The 24,587-nt window shown below is 44.0% G+C and overlaps 4 protein-coding genes across 7 annotated transcripts; 3 read left to right on the forward strand and 1 right to left on the reverse strand.

Moving 5' to 3' along the window:
* Positions 1–408: 408 nt before the first annotated feature.
* On the forward strand, positions 409–7,538 carry lrp11 (low density lipoprotein receptor-related protein 11). The gene is made up of 10 exons (XM_077551878.1): positions 409–603; positions 676–1,284; positions 2,130–2,287; positions 3,321–3,462; positions 3,552–3,677; positions 3,745–3,942; positions 5,209–5,376; positions 5,464–5,520; positions 5,635–5,724; positions 5,796–7,538. Exons 2-10 carry the CDS (start codon positions 711–713, stop codon positions 5,948–5,950), a joined length of 1,668 nt encoding a protein of 555 aa, XP_077408004.1. The 5' UTR covers positions 409–603; positions 676–710; the 3' UTR covers positions 5,951–7,538.
* Positions 7,539–8,087: 549 nt separating this feature from the next.
* Positions 8,088–12,627, reverse strand: pcmt (protein-L-isoaspartate (D-aspartate) O-methyltransferase). Of its 3 annotated transcripts, none has more exons than XR_013289326.1 (8): positions 12,450–12,627; positions 10,741–10,845; positions 10,629–10,660; positions 10,394–10,498; positions 10,167–10,287; positions 9,259–9,344; positions 8,891–9,119; positions 8,088–8,550 (listed from the first exon to the last, which is right to left on the reverse strand). XR_013289326.1 is itself a non-coding variant. In XM_077551881.1 (8 exons), the coding sequence occupies exons 1-8, from the start codon at positions 12,625–12,627 to the stop codon at positions 8,538–8,540; spliced, it is 810 nt and encodes a 269-aa protein (XP_077408007.1). In that variant the 3' UTR covers positions 8,088–8,537. The 3 variants fall into 3 exon arrangements, 1 of the variants encoding a protein (XP_077408007.1); XR_013289325.1 differs by having other exon boundaries at positions 8,629–9,119; XM_077551881.1 differs by having other exon boundaries at positions 8,950–9,119.
* On the forward strand, positions 11,968–15,209 carry nup43 (nucleoporin 43). 2 transcript variants are annotated; one of them, XM_077551880.1, is made up of 8 exons: positions 11,968–12,331; positions 13,295–13,417; positions 13,677–13,754; positions 13,876–14,038; positions 14,122–14,257; positions 14,326–14,477; positions 14,559–14,675; positions 14,809–15,209. In XM_077551880.1, exons 1-8 carry the CDS (start codon positions 12,239–12,241, stop codon positions 15,036–15,038), a joined length of 1,092 nt encoding a protein of 363 aa, XP_077408006.1. In that variant the 5' UTR covers positions 11,968–12,238; the 3' UTR covers positions 15,039–15,209. The 2 variants fall into 2 exon arrangements, with proteins under 2 accessions (XP_077408006.1, XP_077408005.1); XM_077551879.1 differs by lacking the exon at positions 11,968–12,331 and adding an exon at positions 12,932–13,074.
* A 509-nt stretch (positions 15,210–15,718) lies between these two features.
* On the forward strand, positions 15,719–24,584 carry lats1 (large tumor suppressor kinase 1). The gene is made up of 8 exons (XM_077552211.1): positions 15,719–15,893; positions 16,350–16,855; positions 17,978–18,095; positions 18,187–19,559; positions 21,178–21,760; positions 21,835–22,017; positions 22,087–22,193; positions 23,185–24,584. The coding sequence occupies exons 2-8, from the start codon at positions 16,517–16,519 to the stop codon at positions 23,692–23,694; spliced, it is 3,213 nt and encodes a 1,070-aa protein (XP_077408337.1). The 5' UTR covers positions 15,719–15,893; positions 16,350–16,516; the 3' UTR covers positions 23,695–24,584.
* Positions 24,585–24,587: the final 3 nt, after the last annotated feature.

Raw genomic sequence — 24,587 nt, forward strand, 5'->3', positions numbered from 1 at the left:
ATATTGACCACAATGCATTGCGAGTATGAAAAAAAAAAATGGCGCGAGCAACAGCAGCGATGCATTAAATTTATACAACGGAAATAATTCGTCTCGGTTGAAAATATGTACAAGATAGGAACAAAAGTACAGTTTTAAAACATTTTTATTCACAATAAATAGTCGGAGATTCATGCGCCGGTGCGTCGTAAGTTTACGGAGGTCACGTGATATGCGACGAGGAGAAAGTAGTGAGCTGGCTGTCCGAATCGCCAAACAGAATGAGGGCACTACATATTAAGCCACTATATAGTGGACGGCTATGTAGTGAATGAGGGGTTAAGGAACAAGGGTGGACATTCGGACACAGCCAAGGACAGTAGGACACCTTTCGTCTCGCGCCTCCTTTACGCTTCACTTCTCCCTCTCCCACACCACACTCCCTCACTTTATTCCACTCTACCACCCCTAGCGGATGGAGGCTGCAAAGCACAACACTGCACACTTGCTGTTGTCACTATGACAACGGCAGATTTCTAGCATCGTCAGAGGACGACAACACCCCCCCCCCCCCTCCTCACATACACCTACCACCCTCCCCCACCACACAACTGGATGTAGTAGGTGAGTGCGTTTTTTTTCCTATTCAGACCGATTCGCGATCGTCTGAGGTGTCAATCTTGTTGTTTCTGACAGGGGCCTCAAGGGGTGGTCTTTTGTAAGTAAACAACATGGCGGAGATGCAGCATCACCGCTCGCCGAGGCTCGCCTTCGTCGCCTCGCTCCTGCTTCTTTACGTCTTGCCGCCCATCCACACTCGCACGTCGGCCATATCGGACTTAAAATCCAAAATAACGGGAGTGGAGGAGCTGCTGGAGGAGTTCCGCAAGCAGCTCCAGCAGGACCAAACGTACCGGCCGAGCGAGGTGGCCGACTCGTGCGTGAGCGACTTCAGCTCGGCCCGGGAGAGCATCATCCGGGCCAGGGCCTCCATCGAGCAGGGGGCCACCTTCCTCATGGCCCCGGATCGAGTGTACACCTGGCGGGACTGCGTGCACGCCTGCTGCGCGCAGCCTCACTGCACCGTGGCGGTGGTCCAGGAGGAGGCGAAGCAGGCCGGGGACAGCCTCAACTGTTACCTCTTCAACTGCACCTACAGGAGCCAAAATGTCTGCTCCTTCGCGCCGCAGCCGGGTTTCGCCTCGCACAGTCGCCCGGTGAACGTCACGCTGGGACGCGGTCCGCCGGATTCCTACGGCGGTCCCGGGAGCGAGCGGAGGCCCGGGGAGGCGGATGAGACGCCAGGTGGGACGCGTCATGCGCACATTGCTTGATTAGTAAATAACCAGAGGTGGCAAAGTAGTCACACTTTTATGTACTGATTGGCTTTAAAAAAAAAAAAAAAATGTACGGGGCAACTGGACTCTTCCGGTTTGTTAGTCCTTTTTTTCACGGGGGGGAGGCAAAAATCCCAAATATGAATTTTTTAAAAACATTTTTAGACATCAGTAATATTAAAATTCGAAGTAAATTTTTTGGTGCTAAAATTTACAAAATGAGTTGTAGCACTGAATTTTTGTTTGCTGTTAGGTGACATCCTTGAATTAGTCATTTTTATGCGAGAGCCCTTTCACTGGGGAATGTATGTTACGGTTTTGTTGTCATTTATTCAAAACAAAAAAAAGAAGAAATATATTAACTCATTCACTGCCACTGACTGCTATAGGCGTCAAAAATTAATTTGAACTATTTCTATTAGTTTAATTTTTTTCCACTTTTAACAAGAGTATGAAAACCCAGGAAAAAAATATTGTACATTTAGAATAGATATCAAATTTGTGATTAATCGTGAGTTAACTATTGAAGTCATGTAATTAATTACAATAAAAAAAAATAATCGCCTGACATGATAAAAAAAAGAAAGAAAAGATTATTAAAAATTAGGGGCGTCGGGTGATTAAAATTTTTAATCGGAATCAATTGCATGACTTCACTAGTTAACTCACAATTAATAATACATTTTGTATCTGTTCTAAATGTACAATAAAAAAAATTATAGGTTTTCATACTCTTGTTAACAAATAATTTTTTGACCTCTATAACCGTCAATGGCAGTGAATGAGTTAAGAGCTGACTGTTTTGTGTTTCAGAAGTTGACGAGCCCCCTCGCTGCGACGCAGGCCAGGATGTTGTGATCCAGCTGCCCACCGACTGGGCCGTTTTGGACGGCCGTGACAGTGTGGACGACCACGGGATCGGTCACTATGACTGGACCCTCGTCAAGGGGGACACAGACATCGTGATGAAGGTCAGCGACTCTGCAGACAAAGTCATTCTTTCTTGTTTTTGGACATTTTAAGGTTACCGTACTTTTTGAACATTTTCTTTCCTGCTTTTTCTTAAAATATTTTTTTCTAACTTTCTGGCAATTTTGTGTACATTGTATGGTCATTTTTGGCATTTCTTCTTTTGTTTTTGGACATTTTCATTACTTTTTGAGCATTTTATTTCCTGCCTTTTTTCATTACATTCTCTGATATTTTTGCGCAATTTCATGGAAAATTTATGGGAATTTGCAGCTTTTCCTCCTTTTGGACATTTTTAGGTAATAAAAAAAATAAACGTTTTCATTTACCTTCTGACTTAAAAATTTAGAATATTGAATTATTCGTTTAAAAAAAAATCAAAATCATGAATTAGTTTAAAAAATATTTTATATAACAAAGATAAATATGTAAAAAAATATATATATAAATATATTTCTCCATTTTTTTTTTTGGAGATCCAGTGGGAGCCACAGGTTGCAGACCCCTGATTTAGGTGGCTCAACTGACTTCAAACACGAGCTATTCAAAGCTTTTAAACAGAAGAATAAACAACACACGGTGCTTGCGTTTGCAGTATGAGGAGACGCAGTCGGCGTCAGGTTACATTTGTTTGCTTCTGTTAAGTCAACAGTTTGTGGGCCAGAGCTCCAGAATATATCTTTAATTTGATATATTTTTTCCCCCTAATTGAACACAATCTATTTGATTTGTAAACAAAATATAGGATATTTGGTATGTAAAGTTTAAATAAATAAATGGTAGCATTCTTCTTAGCAAGTCACAGTGTCCCATCACTATTTTTAGAACAGACCCGTGGGCTACTCGTGTTGTCCTTGGGGCTAACTAGTACATGCTAGTGTAATGCCTACACATGTACACATTTTTTAATTTTATTTTTTAAAGGACCATACAAAGACATCCATGTAACTGCAACTGTGTCTCTTTGCCTAACCCCCCCCCCCCCCCCCACACTCCCGATTGAAGCAACCGTGACTTAAAGTGTGTGTATTGCAGGCAACTCATCCGGGTTTGCTGAAGGTCACTGGTCTGCAGGAAGGCGTGTACACTTTCCAGATGACTGTTACGGATACATCGGGTCAAAGGACGTCAGACAACGTGTCCGTCACAGTGTTGGCACCAAAACATCAAGCAGAGGGTAATGACCTCACCATCTTACATTTACAGCAAATGAGTGACTCATTGAAGTGTCAAGTTCAAAGTTCATGTGTGTGTTTTTGTTGCTAGTGTGTACCGGCCACTGCTCAAATTACCAGTTCAAATGTGATGACGGCTGCTGTATCGACATCACCTTCGCCTGCGACGGGAAGCAGCATTGTCCCGATCGGTCGGATGAAGACTTCTGTCCCAACTGTAAGAAAACACTCGTATTGGCCAACGGTTTGAGATGTCGACGCTCACGGTTCCGATCCTCGCCTAGTTGACACCAGCAGGAAGTCGGTGACCCACGCTGAAGGTCTGCCCAGCCGTCAGCTTCCGCCGACGCGTGCCCAAGAGTCCGGGGAGGGTTCGGTGCTCCGCACCGGATCCAGGGTGGACGACGGCAACAGTAGAGCTTCTCAGGAGAGGAGCGGAGTCACACCTCAGCCCAGTGGGCAGCAGGATTCAAACAGTCAAGGTGGTTAGTCATGTTTTAAGGAAATACAGTATATGCCCCCCCCCCCAATTCTACACAGATTTTTGCTGCCATTGAATGGTTCAAATCGTACCAATTGTTAATGTTGGTGTTCCACAGAGGTCTGTTCTAGAGCTGCTACTTTTTTCCTCTGTTCGTTAATACATTACCAAACTCTTGTGGGAAAAGGTGAAGGGTGGGGGGGGGGGGGTGGTTTGCACAAATACATATTTCCTTTACAATGTCAATTTGTTATTGAATGTGTTCTATTACTTCAGGAATCTTAAACCGTGATCTTCCTTAGCATTGTGGCCTTTCTGTCGCAGTGAAGGTTTTAGTGTTGGAGACAGACACGGAGCCCCCGTAGGCAGCCATTGAGTCACGGCACGGAGCGCTTAAATGCTGGCAGAAGCCACGATCCGTTCCACATTCCGTGGGAAAAGAGTTCTGTGCTTGCAGACTTGCTGGGCCTCGGAACAAAGCGGCTCTGTCCTCGCTGTCATCCGATCCCTACTTTAGGCTGAGATTAACCACCACCCCAAAAAAAAATTCTTCCCTCAGTGCCCCTTCATTTATTTATTTTTTTAAAATGTATTTCATTTATTATTATTATTTTATCTTTTTCAGTGAAAAGTGCACATTCTGGACAAGCTAAGATATAAAGTAGTATATAGCGCAGACAAGCTAATGCAAAGTATCATTCAAGTCAATGGAAATGCTATCCAGCTGTACTAGCTTCCCCCACAAAAAAACAACAACAGCACAAAAATATGTTTTTAATGAAGAAAAATAATGTGTAGAGTGGTTTGGTACTTTATAAAAACAGAGTAATTAAATAGAATGTAAAGAACTGGCCAACTGAGGTGGGCATTGTCGATGCTAACTGCTAGCTTGTCAGTCGTGTTTTGCTGCGCTTGTTAGCATTAAGCTAAAGGCAAGGCTATGTGGGTTGCTTTGACTACATAATGTGTACATTTAGTTTGACAGTAAACTTCAACTGGGAGTGGCAATAAACAGCTTGAAGACTTTTTTGGGGTGGGGAGGGAATTAATTGTTCACTATTTTGTTGCCAAACTGCAAGTCATGTTAGAGTAAACAGCTAGCGGCTAAAAGAAGCTAATTTCTGTCAATACATTCATTCAAATATATCATTCTTGATGCTAGGGATATTTTGACCGTGATATGTTACTGAGGTTCAAAGGTTAGCTTACAGCGTAATGTTTTTTTCAACAATGTCATGTAATCGTGTCTCGTCTGTGTCTTGGTTAGAACCGTGTTCTTCCGCGCCGGTCGTCGGACCTTGCAAGGGCACCTTCGCACGCTGGTACTACGACCGCAAAGCGGGAGAATGCAAACACTTCCTGTACGGCGGTTGCCAGGGCAACCATAACAACTTTCTCCAGGAGTCGGACTGCGTCAGTGAATGTATACAGAAAAGTGAGAAGATGATTTCATGCTTTTCATTTTTTGACCACTAGTAATTGATTGATTTATTTTATTTATTTATTTATTATTGTTGTGTAGGTCCTGGTTTTAAACCAGCTACTGTGGCTCCTCCTATCACCAAACAGACTGAAATAGGTATTGGAAAATAATGCCCGATTAATTGTTTGGGTCCTACTGTTTACTACTATTATAAAATATGAACTTTGTTGATGCAGAAGTGACTCAAATTGTGATTGTGCTTTTTCAAAGCTGCTCCCAGAGTCTCCCAAAGCCAAGAGAATGATATCCCAGTGTCCAAACCGTTTCCAGTAAAAGGAGGCCATCTTGTCCCCGAGTCAGGTCAGAAACAGCTCGGGTGTTTTGTACGTGACGTTCACCTGTAACTTGTGCGGTCCCCTCCCCCCGGCCAGGTGCCATCCTCCCGCTGGCGCTGGGCCTGATCATCACCGCCTCGCTGCTGCTCATGATCGCCTGTCGGCTGAGGCTCGTTCGCCACAAGCTGAAGAAAGCGCGGCCCCTCACCACGGAGGAGTCCGACTACCTCATCAACGGCATGTACCTGTAGCCACAACACACAATCTCTTGACAGTTAAAAAACCCGGGAGGAAAGAAAGGATGGGAGCCACTAGAACCCGAGTCTGGACTGTTTAAATTTGCACTGTATTTCCTTGTAGCCTAACGTCTGTAATTAGTTTCATGTGAGCTTGGAAACATCCCGTCCTGCGCTGCGTTGCTTCATGCTGCTTCTACGCTGATCGCGTCCTGCTGCTGAAGGGAAGCCGATGACATCATCTGACGCTTGTGAGTTCATAAAAATGGCAGATAAAAGTATTGGGACGCCTGGCCACTATAAAAAAATTTACCCGCACCAAACTCATCTAAGCATGCGTCATTGGAACTCGCCTTTATTTTTGGTAAGTGTCCCAATACTTGATATCAAAAAGGATATATTTTTTATTATTTATCATTTGTTTATATTGTTTTGTTACATCTGTACAGAAATTAATTGCGCAATATTAGTGCTCTCAATAGATGAAACTGGCCTGTGGATAGAAATGTAAATACACTGAGTACTCGTGGATCAGTACACTAAGCCATAGTAACAGTCATATAGTATGTAAGTACCACTTGTCCGGCAATCCTTGCAAAGTTTCATGGGGATGTATTATATTGAGTATTCATTCAAAGTGCTATATGTCATTTGAGATTAAAATTGATTACATAAAAGGATCATTAAGACCTGTACCATTGCATTGTATCAATTCAATAACATTTTTCAAGCAGTCCCTGGTTTAACAAGTTGGAATACATCTGAAAATTTTAAATGTATATTTTTAGGGATGTTTAATGCTTTTTCTTTTCTTTTCTTTTTTAGTCGATACCACTAGCACTTTTGATACATAAAAATTCCCCCCAAAAAACAATAACTGATCTTTAAAAAAGAGAGAAAAAAAGACCTTTAAATCACAATGTAGCATTTTTCCTTAATGTTCCTTACAGTAAAAAAAACAGCCAGAAGAGGCCGCTGTTGTGACTACCGATACCTTGAAATAAGGTCGGGTATTAGCCCGATATCTGGTTTCGGTATTCGCCGTATCTAGTATTTTTTCAATCAAATGTATGGGGAAAAGTGGTTAGAATATCTGGCTCACAGTAATTAGAGTCTGTGAGGACCAAAATAAAAAAACAATTTATCACTATGCGCCCTTTTGGTTGTTTACTTTAGCCTCGAATGCTTTCAGTTCAGAACTGGGGGGAAAAACAACTCGGATATATCCGACTTCCGACCATCCCCAAATGCAGCATCAGTCACTGTGTCCAAATTGTCAAGGCTGGGTCCTCCGAAAGGCCGAATTTGTCGTCTGCCTGACGTCACTCCCGAGGCGACTCGACAGCACGCACGGACTTTCATATGAATGGTTTGTCAATGCTGCTTGTCAGTAGCACGTTGACCGACAATCCATTCGTGTGTAAATCAGTCATAAGTCCCTGCGTGATGTCGAGTCGCGCCGGAGGTGACGTCATGCAGCCGACAAATTCGACCGGGCTTCGGTGACCGACAATCCATTCGTGTGTAAATCAGTCATAAGTCCTGCGTGTTGTCGAGTCGCGCCGGAAGTGACGTCATGCCGCCGACAAATTCGACCGGGCTTCGGTGACCGACAATCCATTCGTGTGTAAATCAGTCATAAGTCCTGCGTGTTGTCGAGTCGCGCCGGAAGTGACGTCATGCCGCCGACAAATTCGACCAGTCTTCGTTGACCGACACTCCATTCGTGTGTAAATCACTCATAAGAGATGCGTGCTGTTTTGTCGGGCCGGAAGTGACGTCATGCAGCCGACAAACTCGACCAGTCTTAAAAAAAGAAAACACCATATATATTGTAAATATAGATAAAGAGGGGATGATGTAACAAGAACGTTTTTGCAGAGAAACCCCAACATTTGTTAAGCCTATTTGACACAGCCTGGACATAAAAGTGTGTAAATCAGTCATAAGTCCTGCGTGCTGGCGAGTCGCGCCGGAAGTGACGTCATTCAGCAGACAAATTCGACCAGTCTTAAAAAAAATAATACACCATATATATTTTAGCTATAGATAAAGAGGGGATGATGTAACAAGAACGTTTTTGCAGAGAAACCCCAACATTTGTTAAGCCTACTTGACAGCCTGGACATAAAACAAAGCTCCAAAGCCAAAACATAAGCAACTCTTTATTGTCATATGCCATTCCAGAATTGATGACAATCATCACGCAGTTCACTCAAAATAAAATGTGCTTCAAGATTCAGTGTTTTTCGTTTTTTTTTTTTTTCTCTCTCTCCCCGGAGACAACAAACATTCATTTGCTTATTATTAGCACACTGCTATCATCATTCAAGTCCAGCATTCTTCTCTTCGGCAGAAATGTAATACTATGCGTATATGGCTGGCTGCATTCAAAATAACAGAAAATGTAGCGGGTGCAGCTCACAACAGTTTTTCTTCCCAGTCCGGTGAAACTCTCAATAGTCCATCTCACGCTTAATGACACGTACTTAAAATGAGAGGTTTGGAAACAAAATGAAAGGACTGCTTGACCCTTCCCGCCCAGTCTGTGTTTCGGTCCAGGTTGGATATTAAAATGGTGGATTATGGACTGTCTTCCTGTTCAGAGTTCATCCCTGCACGAAACAAAAGTTGTTGATGTTAGAGAAGGCAAAAAAAAAAAAAAAAAAAGGCGACAAATATAAAACACATACAATCCAATTTGTGTTATCTGCATCTCATCCAGAAAATAACAGATTATCATGCTAACGCAACCCAAACAAGCCTTCACAGTGTTGCTTTTTCAAGTTTCGTTAGTCGAGCAGGTGTGATTCACCCTCAGATGTGTGATTTAAAAAAAAAAAAAAAAACGTGCAGCAACTCGGCATGGTATGGAAGAAGCAAAATATGCCAGCAAGCAGCAAAAAATGCAGCCTCATGCGATCCGGTGTCTGATCCAAGCCACGCCCATTTCACCTTTTCCGCTGTGAGGAGGACAGAGTGGGAGGGGGGGAGGAGAAGGAAGTCAATCTCACTTGGGCCACTGCTTGTCTTTGTCCGTTAAAGGCACATATATCACCCCCATCAGGGGCTTCATTTTGGTGCTGCCGTCCGCCATCTTGTCGTATTGCTCCAACATCTGGTTCCCCCCCGCCGGGCCCACGGGCAGAATGAGGCGGCCACCGGGCTTCAGCTGGTCCAGGAGCTGCCACACGGAGCGGGTTAGAAACATTAGCGGAAATTTAAAACGACAAATTTAGACGAGCAGCATCCAGACCCAGAATGGCTTTTGCTAGAACTTGGGAGGTTCCACTGCATTTTAAGATTTCAAACTCGGGACTCACGGCTTGGGGGACCGTTGACGCTGCTGCTCCAACGTGGATGGCGTCGTATGGCGCCTCGTCTACGTAGCCAAATCGTCCGTCTCCAACTGTAATTAATTCATTAAATAATTAAATATATATATATATATATATATATATATATATATATATATATATATATATTAGGGTTGTCAAAATTAAAGTGTTAACTCTGGAGATTAATTTATATTTATTAAATTCAAACTATTCAAAGCTGAAAAGAAAGCTATTGGAACAGTCTTTATTTCTAAATTAATTAATCCTGAGATTTACTCAAGTAAATATCTGTTAGAAAAAGTTTTTTTTATTAATTGCGATTAATCGCAATTAATTATGGAAAATTGTGATTCATTAGTTTAAAAAAAATCACTTTTTATTGTACATTTAGAACAGATATAAATTTTCTGATTAATCGTGAGTTAACTATTGAAGTCATGCAGTTAATTACCATCAAATTTTTTAATTGCCTGACACGATTTAAAGAAAAGAAAAAGATTATTAAAAATTAGGGGCATCAGGCGATTAAAATTTTAATCGTAATTAATCGCATGACTTCACTAGTTAACTCACGATTAATCACAAATTTTATATCTGTTCTAAATGTACATTAAAAAAAAAAAGGTTTTCATGCTCTTGTTAACAAAAGTGGAAAAAAATGAATTAATAGAAATAGTTCAAATGAATTTTTGACGTATATAGCTGTCAATGGCAGTGAATGAGTTAAAAAAAAAAAAAAAGTGCAAATCTATAAATTCAAACAACTCCAAATTAGCATTAATCTTTTATTTTTGTTGATGATTGTGCCAATTTTGTAATTGTGGCGTGTAATAATTGACATTTTAATTGAATTTCGATTAATTGCACAGCCCTTACGTGACAAAATGACTTACCTTTTAACACAACTCTTCCCGACGTGATCAAACTCGGGTCGTCTTTCTTGACGTTGTTTAGAGCGTCATCAACCAGATCTTTGATGTGGTCAATCCCGACTACTTTCCCTTTCGGACCTACCTGCAAAGGACCGATTCGGATGCTGCTTTATGCTCGACACAATTACGTGACTTATGACTTGTTATTTTTTTATCTTTTTTTTTTTTTTTCGTGGCTTGTGGCTCACCATTCGTGCAAAGCAAACGGACAGAATCCCACTGCCGGAGCCCACGTCCAGGGCCTTGGCGCCCTCGTACAGCTGGTCGTGGAGAAGCTCCAGGGCGTACGCGTGCTGAGTGGGAGACACAAATGAGTGAATTGAGCTTAATAATGTAACGTAAATTGACAAATTAATAAATTAAAAATAAGGATGAGAAAAAGCGTACGGATGAAAAGATTTGGACTTTTGAGTGAATTCTTACCATATGTGGGGCGCTGATGGTTGCTTGGAAACCTTTTGGTTCGAAGAGAAGCATGGGTTCGGTTAGTATATTTGTCTGACTGATTCCAATTTGGAGACTCCGGCGGACGTACCGATTGCCTGCGGCGAGTCCATGTAAGGATGACAGCGCGAGAAATGCGCCCGGTCTGTGGCCAGCATGACTTCGTAGACCTTGTCGGACTTAATGATGCCATTTTCTGCCGGTGCAAAAATGAGAGGTTAATTAAGAGCCACATTCGATTTAAAAAAAAAAATCAAAAAAAATCCCTATCAGTCATTGTTGAAGTAAGAAAAAAAAAGTTTGAATACTTATGAGGAAAAAATACACAAGTGTGATAATCCCTGTCAACAGGTTGCCAAATGCAAGGAAAGCCAACGCCAGCCGGCACTGCTCTCATTACACCGACTCACTCATTCACTGCCATTGACGGCTATAAACGTCAAAAATTCATTTGAACTATTTCTATTAGTTTCACATTTTTTTCCACTTGTGTTAAGAGCATGAAAACCTCATTTATTGTTATTTATTGTACATTTAGAACAGATATAAAAATTTGTGATTAATTGTGAGTTAACTAGTGAAGTCATGCGATTAATTACGGTTCAAAATGTTAATCGCCTGACACCCCGGATTTTTAATAATCTTTTTCTATAATGAATTTATGGCAGTTAATGAGTTTACCATTCAAGCAGTTGGCTGGACCGTTCTAGCATGGATGCGTGCTTAAAAAAAATAAAAACTGCCATTTCAACCTTGAAACATGCCGACTAATTTTTGAAATTTTGAAGAAAAAAAAAACAGGTTGATGTAACCCACCTAATGTGATGTATTTTTATGTGAATGATGCAATACACATTTATTAATTCATTTTGTTTGGAACTGTTTTAATAGTTTAAGAACCAAGGTTGCAGTGTCATAACCAGTGTTGGGAATGTTACTTTATAAATTTAATTAGTTATAGTTACTCATTTTTTGTTCAAAAAGTAAGTGAGTTACTTAATAAAAGTAACTCATTACCAAGTAACTATTTTCACTACATTTTTTTTTTTACATCAAATAATTTCGATTTTTATTTTTTATACAAGGAATTCAAATGTTTTCATTTATTTTTATGAACATTTGTCACACAAATGTCTCACTCCATAATAATAGATATCATATATGTTCTACCACTGCCAATTACTACAGCAAAAAAAGAATAATAATGATAATAAAGAGTTCAATTAAACAGGCTGAAATAAATCTGTGAGGATATTGAGACGAGATCATCATCATTTCAGTCACTTTATGTGACTTTTTTGTTTGTTTGGTTGTATACTGTGCGATTTTTCTCATGGCAATAAATATGCAATACTGTATGCAATAACGTTGGAAAATACTGCAAACTAGTTGTGGTGGTCCTCATTGCAATGCAAACTGCAGAAGCACATAGCGTGCAAGGTTTTCAGCTGTCAGTGTCATTCAGGAAGGAGTCAAGTGGATTCTAACATTGATAGCATCAGTGAATGTGGGCAGATTGCCTATCTGGCCCAAATGACGCACATGAAGCTACCGGGCTAAATTAACCCAACGAATAACGCTTAAATAGAATGACCGGTGACCTTGAATGGGCATTTTTGTGCCTCCGTCTCCTCTACCACGCACAACTGAAGCGTGGTTTGTGGAAAAGGGGTGGAGGGGAGGTAACGACAACATGCCACTTAGCTTTAGCAAAGCAGCTAGCTGCAGCTCGTGAGCGCAACCTCCAAAATAAAACGCTTTGCACGCAACGCTCGCGTTTGCCGCAGAATGCCGACTTACTGCGCAGGTTGTTGACGAGTTCTGCGTGGCTGGCTCCTCCGGATTTCCACGCCATTTTTAGGCAGACTTTGCGGACTAAGTAGACAGCAGCCGTCAGTGCCGCGCCTGCGCCAAATGTTTTGCCGATGAAGCTGGCAACCTCCAAAGCAGACGGAGCAGCGGATACGTCACCAGACATCCACGGGGAAGCTACAGCGGGGCGGTCCGTCTTTGGCGCAATATGCTGCAGAGTGGTATCATTTCATGGGAAATGAATGTTGGAAATATATGCCTCTTTCCCACGAGGTTATTTCCACTTCGCTCGCTCGTTGGATTACGAGATTTACAACTGTAGTAGCTATTGTGACCGCTAGGCGGAGTGCTACTTCGCCAGGAATGAAGTTTGTCCGAATGGGTGACCCGTAGTGTGACGTTGATTGGGGCGCTAACGTGTTTGTCGTTGAAAGCTAAAGCTAGCTTCATTAAACCTGAATTTAACAAAAAGAAAAATACATTTTATACTGTAATGGAATCAATTAATGCGAAATACACGTCTCAAAAAATCAGCAAAGCTAGATGGCGGCCGGTATCGCTTTCGTCTCTGCAGCAGCCCGAAACTTTTGCGACAGGCTCTTGGGATAACGAGGTTCGTCGTTTATTTGTGATATCGTGACATTAAAGATTTTTCATGGACGTTTTGTAAGTGTCAGAGCTGCGTGATGATCACCATAGCGTGTGTGTTTCGTATAATCGCCAGTAAATCTATTTACAGTATACAATCTGTGATTTATGAATATTTGTCATTCGATCAACTCCAATGTCCCATTTTATGCCATGCACTTAAAATGACCCATCTTTCTTTATAGGACAACACAGTTTCTATTTGGTCTATTGGAAATCATGGAATTCCTTATATGGAAGAAGGATTTGATGGCGTTCCACAGTTGTTGTGTGAACATAAACATGAGGGAGATGTTCTTGATCTTCAAGTAAGTCACTTATTCTAATTTGGGATGGCAATTTTTTTTACGTCTATACTAAACAGCACTATACTTAAAATATGGTTATGAAGAATCAGTACGTGGTATCAGCAAGTACTCAAATATAAGTATTTGTACTTCAGAAAAGCGGTATTTTTCATCCCTAATCATGATTGCTTATTCTTGTAAATCATGTTTGATTTGAGATAATATTCCAGCTACATATGCAAATATTTTAATATGGGCTGCTAATTTTATCTTCCTACAGTTTCTGGACCAAGACAGAATCATCACTGCATCATCAACTGGAGGTGTTACCATATTCCGCTACAACCACAACAATCAGGTACATCATGGAGTCTTTTTTTTTATTTTTATAAGTGTTGTAGCTGATTTTTCATTATATGGTCAGGGAAGGTAGTCGACTGCTTGCGCTAGTGACATCTGTTTTTTTTTTTTTATTACAGACATTATCCGTCTCACACCAGTGGACAAGAGCGCATCGTTACCCTTGTGACAACGCCCCGTGTACGAGTGTGGTGTGCAGCAGCCCTGAGATCGTTAGCGTCGGTGAAGACGGCAGGATTATTATCTACAGGGCTGACCAGGAAGGAGTCACTCGAGTCATAGGTTATCTCGAGAATACGCTTTCTACTCCGCATGCATCGATTCAAGTTTTAGATACATATTTTTTTTTTCTGTATGTCATATAGAGAATGCAGATAGCAGCACAATTCATGCCGTGACTTACCTGAGAACAACCGAGATCCTGACGGTGAATTCCATCGGCCAACTCAAGATTTGGGATCTCAGGCAACAGAGCGACACCCCGTCGCAGATTCTTTCCCTGTAAGATCCCTTAAGTCAAAAATCGGTTTATCCCCCCCCCCGATGACATCACAACATTGTCGTTTCAGGTCAGGCGATCGAGTCCCCCTGCACTGTGTGGACCGACATCCGAACCAGCAGCACATCGTGGCCACGGGAGGCCAGGATGGAATGCTCTGCGTTTGGGACGTGAGGCAAAGCAACACGCCGTTCTCGCTCGTGGAGGCGCATTCTGCTGAAAGTAGGATTTGTACATATCGTTTCACGTTTTCTACTTTTTGGTTGCAAATTTGAAAAAAAAATGATTTCACTGTGTCTACAGTGTGGGAAGTCCACTTCCACCCAGCCAACCCGGATCATCTGTTCACGTGCTCGGAGGACGGATCACTGCTGCACTGGGAGACGTCGTCACCTGCAGACATGCCGTCCTTCCTGCAAGGTAAACAGCGACCAGAGACGGTTTTATTCTTTCTCGGTTGTAAAAGTCACGCTCACTCGGCCATTATAATCAAGCTGAGAAAAAAATACTTCAATCCTATATTGAGTGGCGTTTGTAATTGGTTTTCCGCCAGGTGGTAAGAACAACAGCATGGTTTCCCGCAGTGCGGCGGCTCCCGCTGGAGGCAACCAGTCCCTCGTCAACACGTGGCTCAGCGGAGACTCAAGTAAAGGTCGTCTGGAGACGACTCACATGCTGCCCAGCCAAACGCTGTCCGTAAACAGTTTGGATGTGCTTGGAAAGTGTCTGGTGTGCGGGACTGATGGAGAGGCTATTTTTGTGAACAGACACGTCCCAGTTTAGACGCACGCAAATTGTTATTTACAGGTTCAAAGTTGATGTCGCATCACAATGCATATATGTACGTATTGCTGGTGTCTTTGTCTTTGTGTTAATCATTCCCAGCTGAATATTTTGCTTATTTTTGTATAAATGTCAATTAAACCATTTTGGAAATAAAATAGTAAAGAAATATGTTTGTGTGTGTTTTGTTGTTTTTTAAGTGATTGGCTAGTAGTGATCAGTACAGGGTGTATGTTTCAGTCAAATTTTTAAAAAATTTTACACAATAGGTGCTTCTACTTTTACTAAGACTTTAAAAGAAAAAAACACTTATACAAACGTACAAAGTGATTTACTTTTGCCGCCTTGTTGTTACTGTCCAAACAGTGTAGCCACACACAAAAAAAGTGTTCAAATACTGTATACGAAAACAATCCGCATCCGGGTACTTTGTAGAAAGCTTTCTGTAATCCTTGTCCCTTTTACTTCCGGTTAATCTTTCAAAATAGAAGCTTTGCGCAGCGAACGGACTAAGCAAGTAACCTTAAATTGAGTTGCCTGTTTTCAAACGATTGAAATATTTTATAGTTCACAAATGAAATCTATTGGTTGCGTCACACGCTAAGGTTGTGGCCCAGTTTTTGTTCCCTTTATTCACTTTATTTCTATAATAACCGGAACAGTTCCGCGATCACTTCATCTAACTTTTTCGCCGTACTTGTCATTCAGCTATCCCAGGAATTCAACACCACACGCTATCACCTAGCTCGCCTCAATAAGGACATTTTGTCCAAACCGCATTCTTCGTTAACGATACAATATCGTAAGCTGTCAACAATAGAACACTTTTTGGGAAAAGCCTCGTTACATACACCGGTGAGTTGTCAAAGGGGGGGCGGCCAAGCGAATTAGTGCATTTGCTGCTGTAGCGAGCTAATATGCTAAGTACTCAGCAAGTCGTTGTTGCGTTAGCTTAGCAGCAACACATACATAGGCCGCGATGCTAGGGATAATATCTGGGCGTGTAACGAAGTAACTTTTAAGTATTTTGTTGTATTTTGTATTCGACGGAGGACTCTTGATGCATTTTACATTTGTTAAACACGCTTTTAAAGCCAGCGCATGCGCGTAGAGGCACTTATCTTGTACAGTGACGCTAACGCAGACGGGTCTTGTTTTACGATACACATTGTGGGAGGTTTTCTACTGAAACGGCAAATACTTATAGGCAACATTTTATTTCGAATTTTCAATGTTATTGCTCATCTGATTAACGATGTTAATGTGTTCTCTTGCATCCCCTATTGTCCAACCTGTTGGACCACATGACAGATGCTCTGAATGCCTCATCACGGACGGTGCACTCACGTCAGCAGGATCCAAATGTGATATCGGTCTTTAAAAAGACCACCCCGACCCCCCCCCAAGAGTCTCGGCTGCGTCCTTGACCTGCGTCACATCCTCTTCCTCCCCCTCATCGTCTTCGTACATGCTCTTACATGAAGAGAGGAGAGAAACCAGAGGGCTACCGGCAGATGCGACCCAAAACCTTCCCGGCCAGCAACTACAGCGGCAACAGCCAACACATGTTGCAGGAAATCCGGAACAGTTTGCGAAATCTGTCCAAGCCCTCCGACCCGCCCAAAGTGGACTTTAGCGGGAAAATGCTCCCGGAGGACGTAAGGCAACAGGGCCGCTGCTTTAACCCCAAGAACCCGCACCATAAGGCTTTGCAGGAAATCCGCGAGTCGCTGATGCCGTTCGCCAACGAGGCCAGCGCTTCGGCCGAGCTCGGCAAACACATGCCGACGGAGCCGCCGTTTGCCGGGTTCGACGAGGTATGAGCAGCGTGTTTGTATTCAGTCAGTACAAAAAAACGTTTGCACATTCTGCGCATAACTCGGTGATTCATAATCACGAGTTGCATCTTGTTTATGGAGTAACTATTTGAAAAAAATGTCCAGAATGGCAAGTGGAATGATGAGTATGAAGACGACATCAACTCTTATCAGTTCTCGCGTCTTTTTGATGAAGTGATTGCAGCCCCTGCGTGGAGCAGCGGAAACAAGAAAATTAGTACTCAAATGTGAAAGTAAAAGTTACTGTAAAAAAAAGAAAAAAAAGAAGCAGTTTTAAGGAAATTAGGGATCGACCAAAATGCTTTTCTTTTTTTTTTCTTTTTTTTTTAAATCTGAAGGCAAAATGCTTTTTTTTCTTCTTCTTTTTTTTTTTTTTTTTAATTTGAAGGCCGAAATGATAGCATTTAGTTGACTTCATAAGATCGTCAACTTTTGGTCGCCTTTTTTTAAATTTATTTAATAGTAATTAAACCCTAACCCTAAACCCTTGTTGTTTTTATATTACTAAATAATAACAAATAAAAAAAAAATTGGTTAATAAAGTAGTGAATAAAGTCATCTGTTTTTTTCATAATACACAAATGCTAATTTAATCCGACTAATGGATCCATTGAATAAGCAACTTCGATAATGACAGACCTAATTTCAGAAGTTTTTATTTTTTCCCCTAAAAATTACACCAATAATTCCCCCTTCTTTTTTTTTTTTTTTTACTGAAAATGAATATTGGCTTAAAATATCGGTTATCGGCCTCTGTGAAAACACTGGGGATAAGAGCTTGTTGCAACATGGCCCTGGTTGATCTCTTATACTCTGCTGCCACCTGCTGGCCGTTTTTGTAACAACTACCATTGCTTTAAACCACCTCTTCTGGCCTGAAGCTGCATGAAAGCCTTCTGTATGCTCTAGCATAAAAAAAAAAAAACACAAAAAATGTATAAATACGTTTTTGGGACCATGGCAATATTTAAAATAGAACATGTTTATACGTTTTTGGGAGCAAAGGAGTTAAATTATCAATATATTTTCTGGATCAAATTAACCCACTATAAAGCTTTAAAAACGTAGTTTCATCACCCCCCCTCCCTCCTATATGTGCAGACTGCTGGTCGCAGTGTGGCGACAGCTGCCGATTACTTGGCGAAGCTGACCTACCAGGACTCGATGAGGGAACAAATGGTTGCCGCCAATCCAAGCACCGCGTGCCTCAAAGCGCCAGGTAGGTCAGCGGGAACAACCTTCCCTGTCATTTAAAAAACATATTTCAGGTAAAGAATATATTCAGCTTTCAGCTCATGTGCTGTTCGCAGGCGCTGCTCACATTCAGCAGTCGCTACTGAGGAGGTCCAGCTGGAAAGGTTCGAAAGAGTCCCTGGCTCCTCGCCACGCCATGATGTACCGCTCGGACAGCCCGGGCCCCCCTCCCGCCTTCCCGCAGGCTCACCCTGGCAACAGCCAGCGAGTCAACCCTCCCCTGCCGCCTCAGGTGCGCAGCGTCACGCCTCCTCCGAACCGCGGGGCCATGCCGTCGGCGTCTTCCTGGGACAGCAACCCGTCCACCAAGCGCTTCTCGGGCAACATGGATTACCTGGTGCCTCGTATCTCGCCGGTGCCCCAGGGGTCCTGGGCCGACGGCTATCCGGCCGCGTCGCCTCAGAACCAGCGTGGGATCAGCCCAGTCCCTGTGGGACACCAGCCCATCATCATGCAAAGCTCGGCGGGGAGTAAGTTCACCTTCCCGCCGGGCTGGTCTCAGAACGGCTCGCCTCAGGCGGACTACATGGCGGGAGGCGGCCGGCAGCCTCCGCCCCCGTACCCGCTCAACCAGAGCAGCCGGCACAGCCCCACCGACCAAATGCAGGCCGGGGGGCCCGCTTCGTCTCCGTCGTACGTGAACGGCGGCAGCGTCCCTCAATCCATGATGGTTCCTAATCGCAACAGCCACAACCTTGACATGTACAACATCGGGCCCCATTCCTGGTCTCAAGCCCCGAACCCGCTGCAGTCGTCATCAGGCGGCAGCGGCAACCAGGACGCGTCGCCATCCTGGCAGCACGGCCTGCTGGCGCGCTCCAACTCCTTCAACAGCAGGGCGGCCCACCCGGCCAGCTCGCAGCCGTCCGCCACCACCGTCACCGCCATCACGCAAGCGCCCATCCTGCAGCCCGTCAAAAGCATGCGGGTCCAGAAACCCGAACTGCACACCGCCGTGGCCCCCACGCACCCTCCGTGGATGCAGCAGCCCGCTCCCGCCGCCCCCGCTTACCCGGAGCCCCCCGCCCCCGCGGCGGCCGAGGTCCCCAGCTACCAGGGACCCCCGCCGCCGTACCCCAAGCACCTCCTCCAACAGCAAGCGGCGCCGTCACCTCCGGCGTACGACCAAGGGGCGGCGGCGAAGCACGCGGCGGACCCCGCCGACGACGACAGCGCTTTGACGGAGAAGGCGGCGGAAAGCGCGGACAGCAACGCGGCGGCGGAGAAGGAGAACAAGCAGATCACGACGTCGCCCGTCCCCGTGCGGCGCAACGCGAAGGACGAGGAGCGCCGGGGCGAGTCGGGCCGCGTGGCGTTGTACTCGCCGCAGGCCTTCAAGTTCTTCATGGAGCAACACGTGGAGAACATCCTGAAGAACCATCAGCAGCGGATCCGCAGGAGGAAACAGCTGGAGAGCGAAATGCAGCGGGTGAGAACGCCAACCTCGACGCCATCGAACCCGTTGCTTTCAAATCAAGCAACTTTCCCGTCTTTGACTTCCTGTATGCTCCTTTTCACGCTGCTCTTGTTTTTCTCGGCCCTTCTTTCTCTTTTCTCTCTTTGCCGTCACGATCAGCTGAGCTGAGAGGTAAAAATATCGGATTGTGACACAAACACTCACGTTTGCTTGGCATGCTCCTTCCATTGCTTGATTGGTCACAACGCTGCATTCTTGTGTCGAAATGTAGTGAAACCCCCGTTAGGACCACCCACCTGCAATCGGTGAAATTCCACGACTTCTCACATACACGTTGAAAACGGATAAACTAATTACATTGGAAAATCCAATCTTTTTCAACCAAAAGCAGTCATCATGTGATCGGATCGGGACAACCGAAAAATAAAAAATCTGATCAGGAAATCGGTAATTTGGAAATTGGAGACATTTTCAAATCCAATCTTTTCAGACGATATGATCTGCAGAAAATCGGGAAAACCCTCATTTTGAAAATTGTTGTCTGATCTTTTAAGGTCATCTGAAAATCTCATGATCGGCCGTGATTTCCGATCATGTAATTGGATCGGGACAACCAACATTTAGGAATTTAATTTAATTTAGAAATTTTTAGAATTTTTTTTTTCAGATAACATCGATCATCTGAAAATCCCATAATTGGCCCCAATTTCTGATCATGTTATTGGATCGGCCAACCCTACTTTAGAAATTAAAATCCGATCTTTAAAAACCAACCCTAATTTATAAATTTAGGAAATTAAAAAATCCGATCTTTTTCAGCTGACACTAGTCATCTGAAAATCCTATGATCGGCCTTGATTTCCGATCACGTAATTGGATCGGGACAACCATCATTTAGGAATGAAAATCAGATTTTTAACACTTTGACTGCCAGACGTTTTCAGAAAAGGGATGCCGTGGGTGCCAGGCGATTTAAGCATTTTGACTGATCTTTCAAGGTCCACAGAAAATGATGTGTTTGGACTATGGAAACACACATACTACCAAATGAAAGATTGGACTCTCATCTTTCATCAGAAAAAAAAAGTTTGTTTCTACCTTATTCCGTTTTTCAGTAATCAACAATAGAAAATGATTAGTTTCACCTCTGTTTTGAAACAAACGTCTTTTAACGTCTTTGGCACTCCTCCCTAGGATTTTACTAAACGTTGTTTAACGTTTTTGGCAGTCAAAGAGGACAACCCTCATTTCTATATTCATAAAATTAGAAAATCCGATCTTTTTCAGATAGCATCAATTTAACTTCCGATCATGTATTTGGATCGGGACAACCCTAACTCATGAATTTCGAAAAATGTCAAAAAAAATCCAATCTTTTTCAGCTGACATCGTGATTGGCCCCGATTTCCAATCAGATTGGAACAACCCTAATTAAAAAAATGTTCAGCCAAACCATTGACTCTAACAAAATCCCTTCTCACAAATAATACGGAATCGCGATTGATAAAAAATCGGCAAGGGAACGAATGCCTTTTTTTCCCCCTCCACATTTCTAACCACAGCTGCATGCGTGCTGATGTGCATTTTCTTCCGTCCGCTTTGCTCACTGGTTTTCCCGTGGGCCGCCTAGGTGGGCTTGTCGTCCGACGCCCAGGAGCAGATGCGCATGATGCTCTGCCAGAAGGAGTCCAACTACATCCGGCTCAAGCGGGCCAAGATGGACAAGTGCATGTTCAAACGGATCAAGACTTTGGGCATCGGGGCCTTCGGCGAGGTGTGCCTGGCCCGGAAAGAGGACACGGGTGCGCTGTACGCCATGAAGACCCTCCGCAAGAAGGACGTGCTGCTCCGGAACCAGGTGGCCCACGTCAAGGCCGAGCGGGACATCCTGGCCGAGGCGGACAACGAGTGGGTGGTCCGTCTCTACTACTCCTTCCAGGACCGGGACAACCTGTACTTCGTCATGGAGTACATCCCCGGCGGGGACATGATGAGCCTCCTGATCCGGCTCGGCATCTTCAAGGAGGAGCTGGCCCAGTTCTACATCGCCGAGCTCACCTGCGCCGTAGAGAGCGTGCACAAAATGGGCTTCATCCACCGCGACATCAAACCCGACAACATCCTCATCGACCGCGACGGCCACATCAAGCTCACCGACTTCGGCCTCTGCACCGGGTTCCGGTGGACTCACGACTCCAAGTATTACCAGAGCGGTTAGTAGACCCCGTCCGATAAAATCAGTCCGGGTTTTTTTTGCGGACTGGTCACGATTGTGTTTGGACCGCAGGGGACCACGTGAGGCAGGACAGCATGGACTTCAGTAAGGAGTGGGAGGACCCGACCAACTGCCGCTGCACGGACCGACTCAAGCCCCTGGAGAGGAGGAAGGCCCGGCAGCACCAGCGCTGCTTGGCCCACTCGCTGGTGGGGACGCCCAACTACATCGCGCCCGAGGTTCTGCTCAGGACCGGTCAGTAAGAAGCAATTCCCGGCGCCTTTTGCGGTCCGATTGACGGCGGTTGTCCGCCCTGTCACGCAGGTTACACGCAGCTGTGCGATTGGTGGAGCGTGGGCGTCATTTTGTACGAGATGGTGGTCGGGCAGCCTCCGTTCTTAGCGACCACGCCCCTGGAGACGCAGCTGAAGGTACGTGGACCGTATGCGGGATCGCACAAAAGTCTGCACACCCCTGCGGATATTTCAAGGAAATGACACAATGAAAATAACTCCAAATGTAGTCAGTAATAGCTAAAGCCCTGGAATCATGTCGTGTGGTCTGATGAGACCAACGTACTTAGTTTGTTCAAATGGTGTGACTCCAAATAAAGCTATTAAAACCCCCAAACTAACCTCCAAGATGACCACTGCCTTGCTAAAGAGGCCCAAGGTAAAAAAGGGCGGACTGGCCAAGCACGTCTCCAGACCTAAAGACTATTGACACTTTGGGCATTTTTTTACTTAGGGGGGTGTACTCACTTTTGTTGCCAATGAGCCATTCCACTGAAGCAACCCCCTTCACTCTCGGCTATTTTACTGGATTTTGACAGATTTTGCAAAGCCTACATAATATTTTGTTCTATTGCTATAAAAACATGGAACCTACCAAAAGAAAGTTTAGAGCCTCTTCTTTCATCAGGATTTTTTTAAATATTTTGATCTGTTTCCGTTTTGCAGCAATTAGCATTAAAATATAGCTAAGTTTAATCATTATTCACAAATCTGTTGAAAACACTGGGGAAAAGAGCTTGTTGCGAAATGGCCCTGGTTGATCTCTTATACTCTGCTGCCACCTGCTGGACGTTTTTTGTAATAACTACCATTGCTTTACGCGAACCTCTTCAGGTCAGAGGCTGCATCGAAGCCTTCTGTATGCTCTAGCATAAAAAAAATAAAAAAAAAAACATTCTAAAAAAACATATAAATACGTTTTTGGGACCATGACAATATTTAAAATGGAACGTTTTTATATGTTTATGGGAGCAAATGAGTTAATGGCTGTATTTTGAGGGAGCAATAAATTTGTTTGACACAATCTCAACCTAGTAAGTTTATCTAAGTCTCATCAGACCACAATTGGGCTATTAATGACTGAGTTTTGCGTTGTTTTGAGGGAACTTTATCTCTGCCACCCACCCAGGTGATTAGCTGGAAGACCACCCTGCACATCCCCCCGCCCGCCAAGCTCAGCCCGGAGGCCTCGGACCTCATCGTGAAGCTGTGCCGCGGCCCCGAGGACCGGCTGGGCAGGAACGGCGCCGACGAAATCAAAGCCCACCCTTTCTTCAAGACCATCGACTTCTCCAGCGACCTGCGGCAGCAGGCGGCGCCGTACGTCCCCACCATCGCCCACTCCACGGACACGTCCAACTTCGACCCCGTGGACCCCGAGAAGCTGTGGAGCGGCGACAGCGACGGCGAGGACGACCTGGGCGACACGGGCTGCTGGTTCCGCAACGGCAAGCACCCCGAGCACGCGTTCTACGAGTTCACCTTCCGGCGCTTCTTCGACGACAACGGCCACCCGTACAGCTGCCCCAAGCCCATCGCGTACGAGGGCCTCGACGAGGACGAGGCCGATTCCGAAGGCCCCGAGCAGGAAGCCCCCGACGGCCCGCCGGCTCAGGGCCGAGATCTGGTCTACGTGTAGCGTTCTCGGACCCCCGTAGTGACACTTTGGTGTTTGAAAGTGTGCGTGTAATAAGAACTGCTCACGTTTTTTTAATAGTCAAAAAGTCAAGCGAACGCTTTTTCTAATTGAATCATGCCGGCTAACGTTCACCCCATATTACACAATTTGGCATCAACTGCCCTTAATTTTGTTTTTATTGGCTCCTCAAGTGCTTAATTTATTGACAAAATCCCAACTGTTCACTTTTAGTGTGGGTACGCATTGAAACGTTATTAATTTATATTTTGACTGTCGCAACTGGGACCTTAGTGACGTGACTGGTAGATAATTAAGTATCGTTTGTTCCATTTCTTCATTGCGGTGCCTTTTTATTTTTTCACCAAATAGAGTTAATTATCAGACTGGCATTAAATGTGTTTGTAGAAGTAGACCATTGATTGAACTATAGTAGCTTTTTGTTTTAATTTTCTAATTTATACCTATATTTATAAATGAAGTTGTACACAATTGTAAATATTTCTTTTCCCTGTCACTGATTTTCTTTTTCTCCTCCCTAAGGGCAGGCCCTCTTCAATGTCCACTGCTGCTGCCTTTCACTCATTAGTGTTGATAGTTTTGTCTCATTCAAAGCACTAAATAAGCGTTTAGTCGTTTTTTCGCCCACATCTTGTCAAAGAAACATCAGCTTACTGAGAGTAACTGACTATTCCATAACCTTCCCTCTGTACATTTGTGCTTAGCAAAGATCTCTTGAATGTAGTTTTTAAGTCTTTAAATTGGCCTTCTGCACTGGCTTTTGTGTTGTCACACAAGAATGACATTTGTATTTTTGTGTGTGTGTACACTGTTGCTCCTGAGAGGTTACATGTTGGGGAAAAGGGTAATCAATAAAGAATGTCAAGAATGAAGCA

This window comes from Vanacampus margaritifer, chromosome 19 (genome assembly GCF_051991255.1).
Source record: "Vanacampus margaritifer isolate UIUO_Vmar chromosome 19, RoL_Vmar_1.0, whole genome shotgun sequence".
Taxonomy (NCBI): Eukaryota; Metazoa; Chordata; class Actinopteri; order Syngnathiformes; family Syngnathidae; genus Vanacampus; species Vanacampus margaritifer.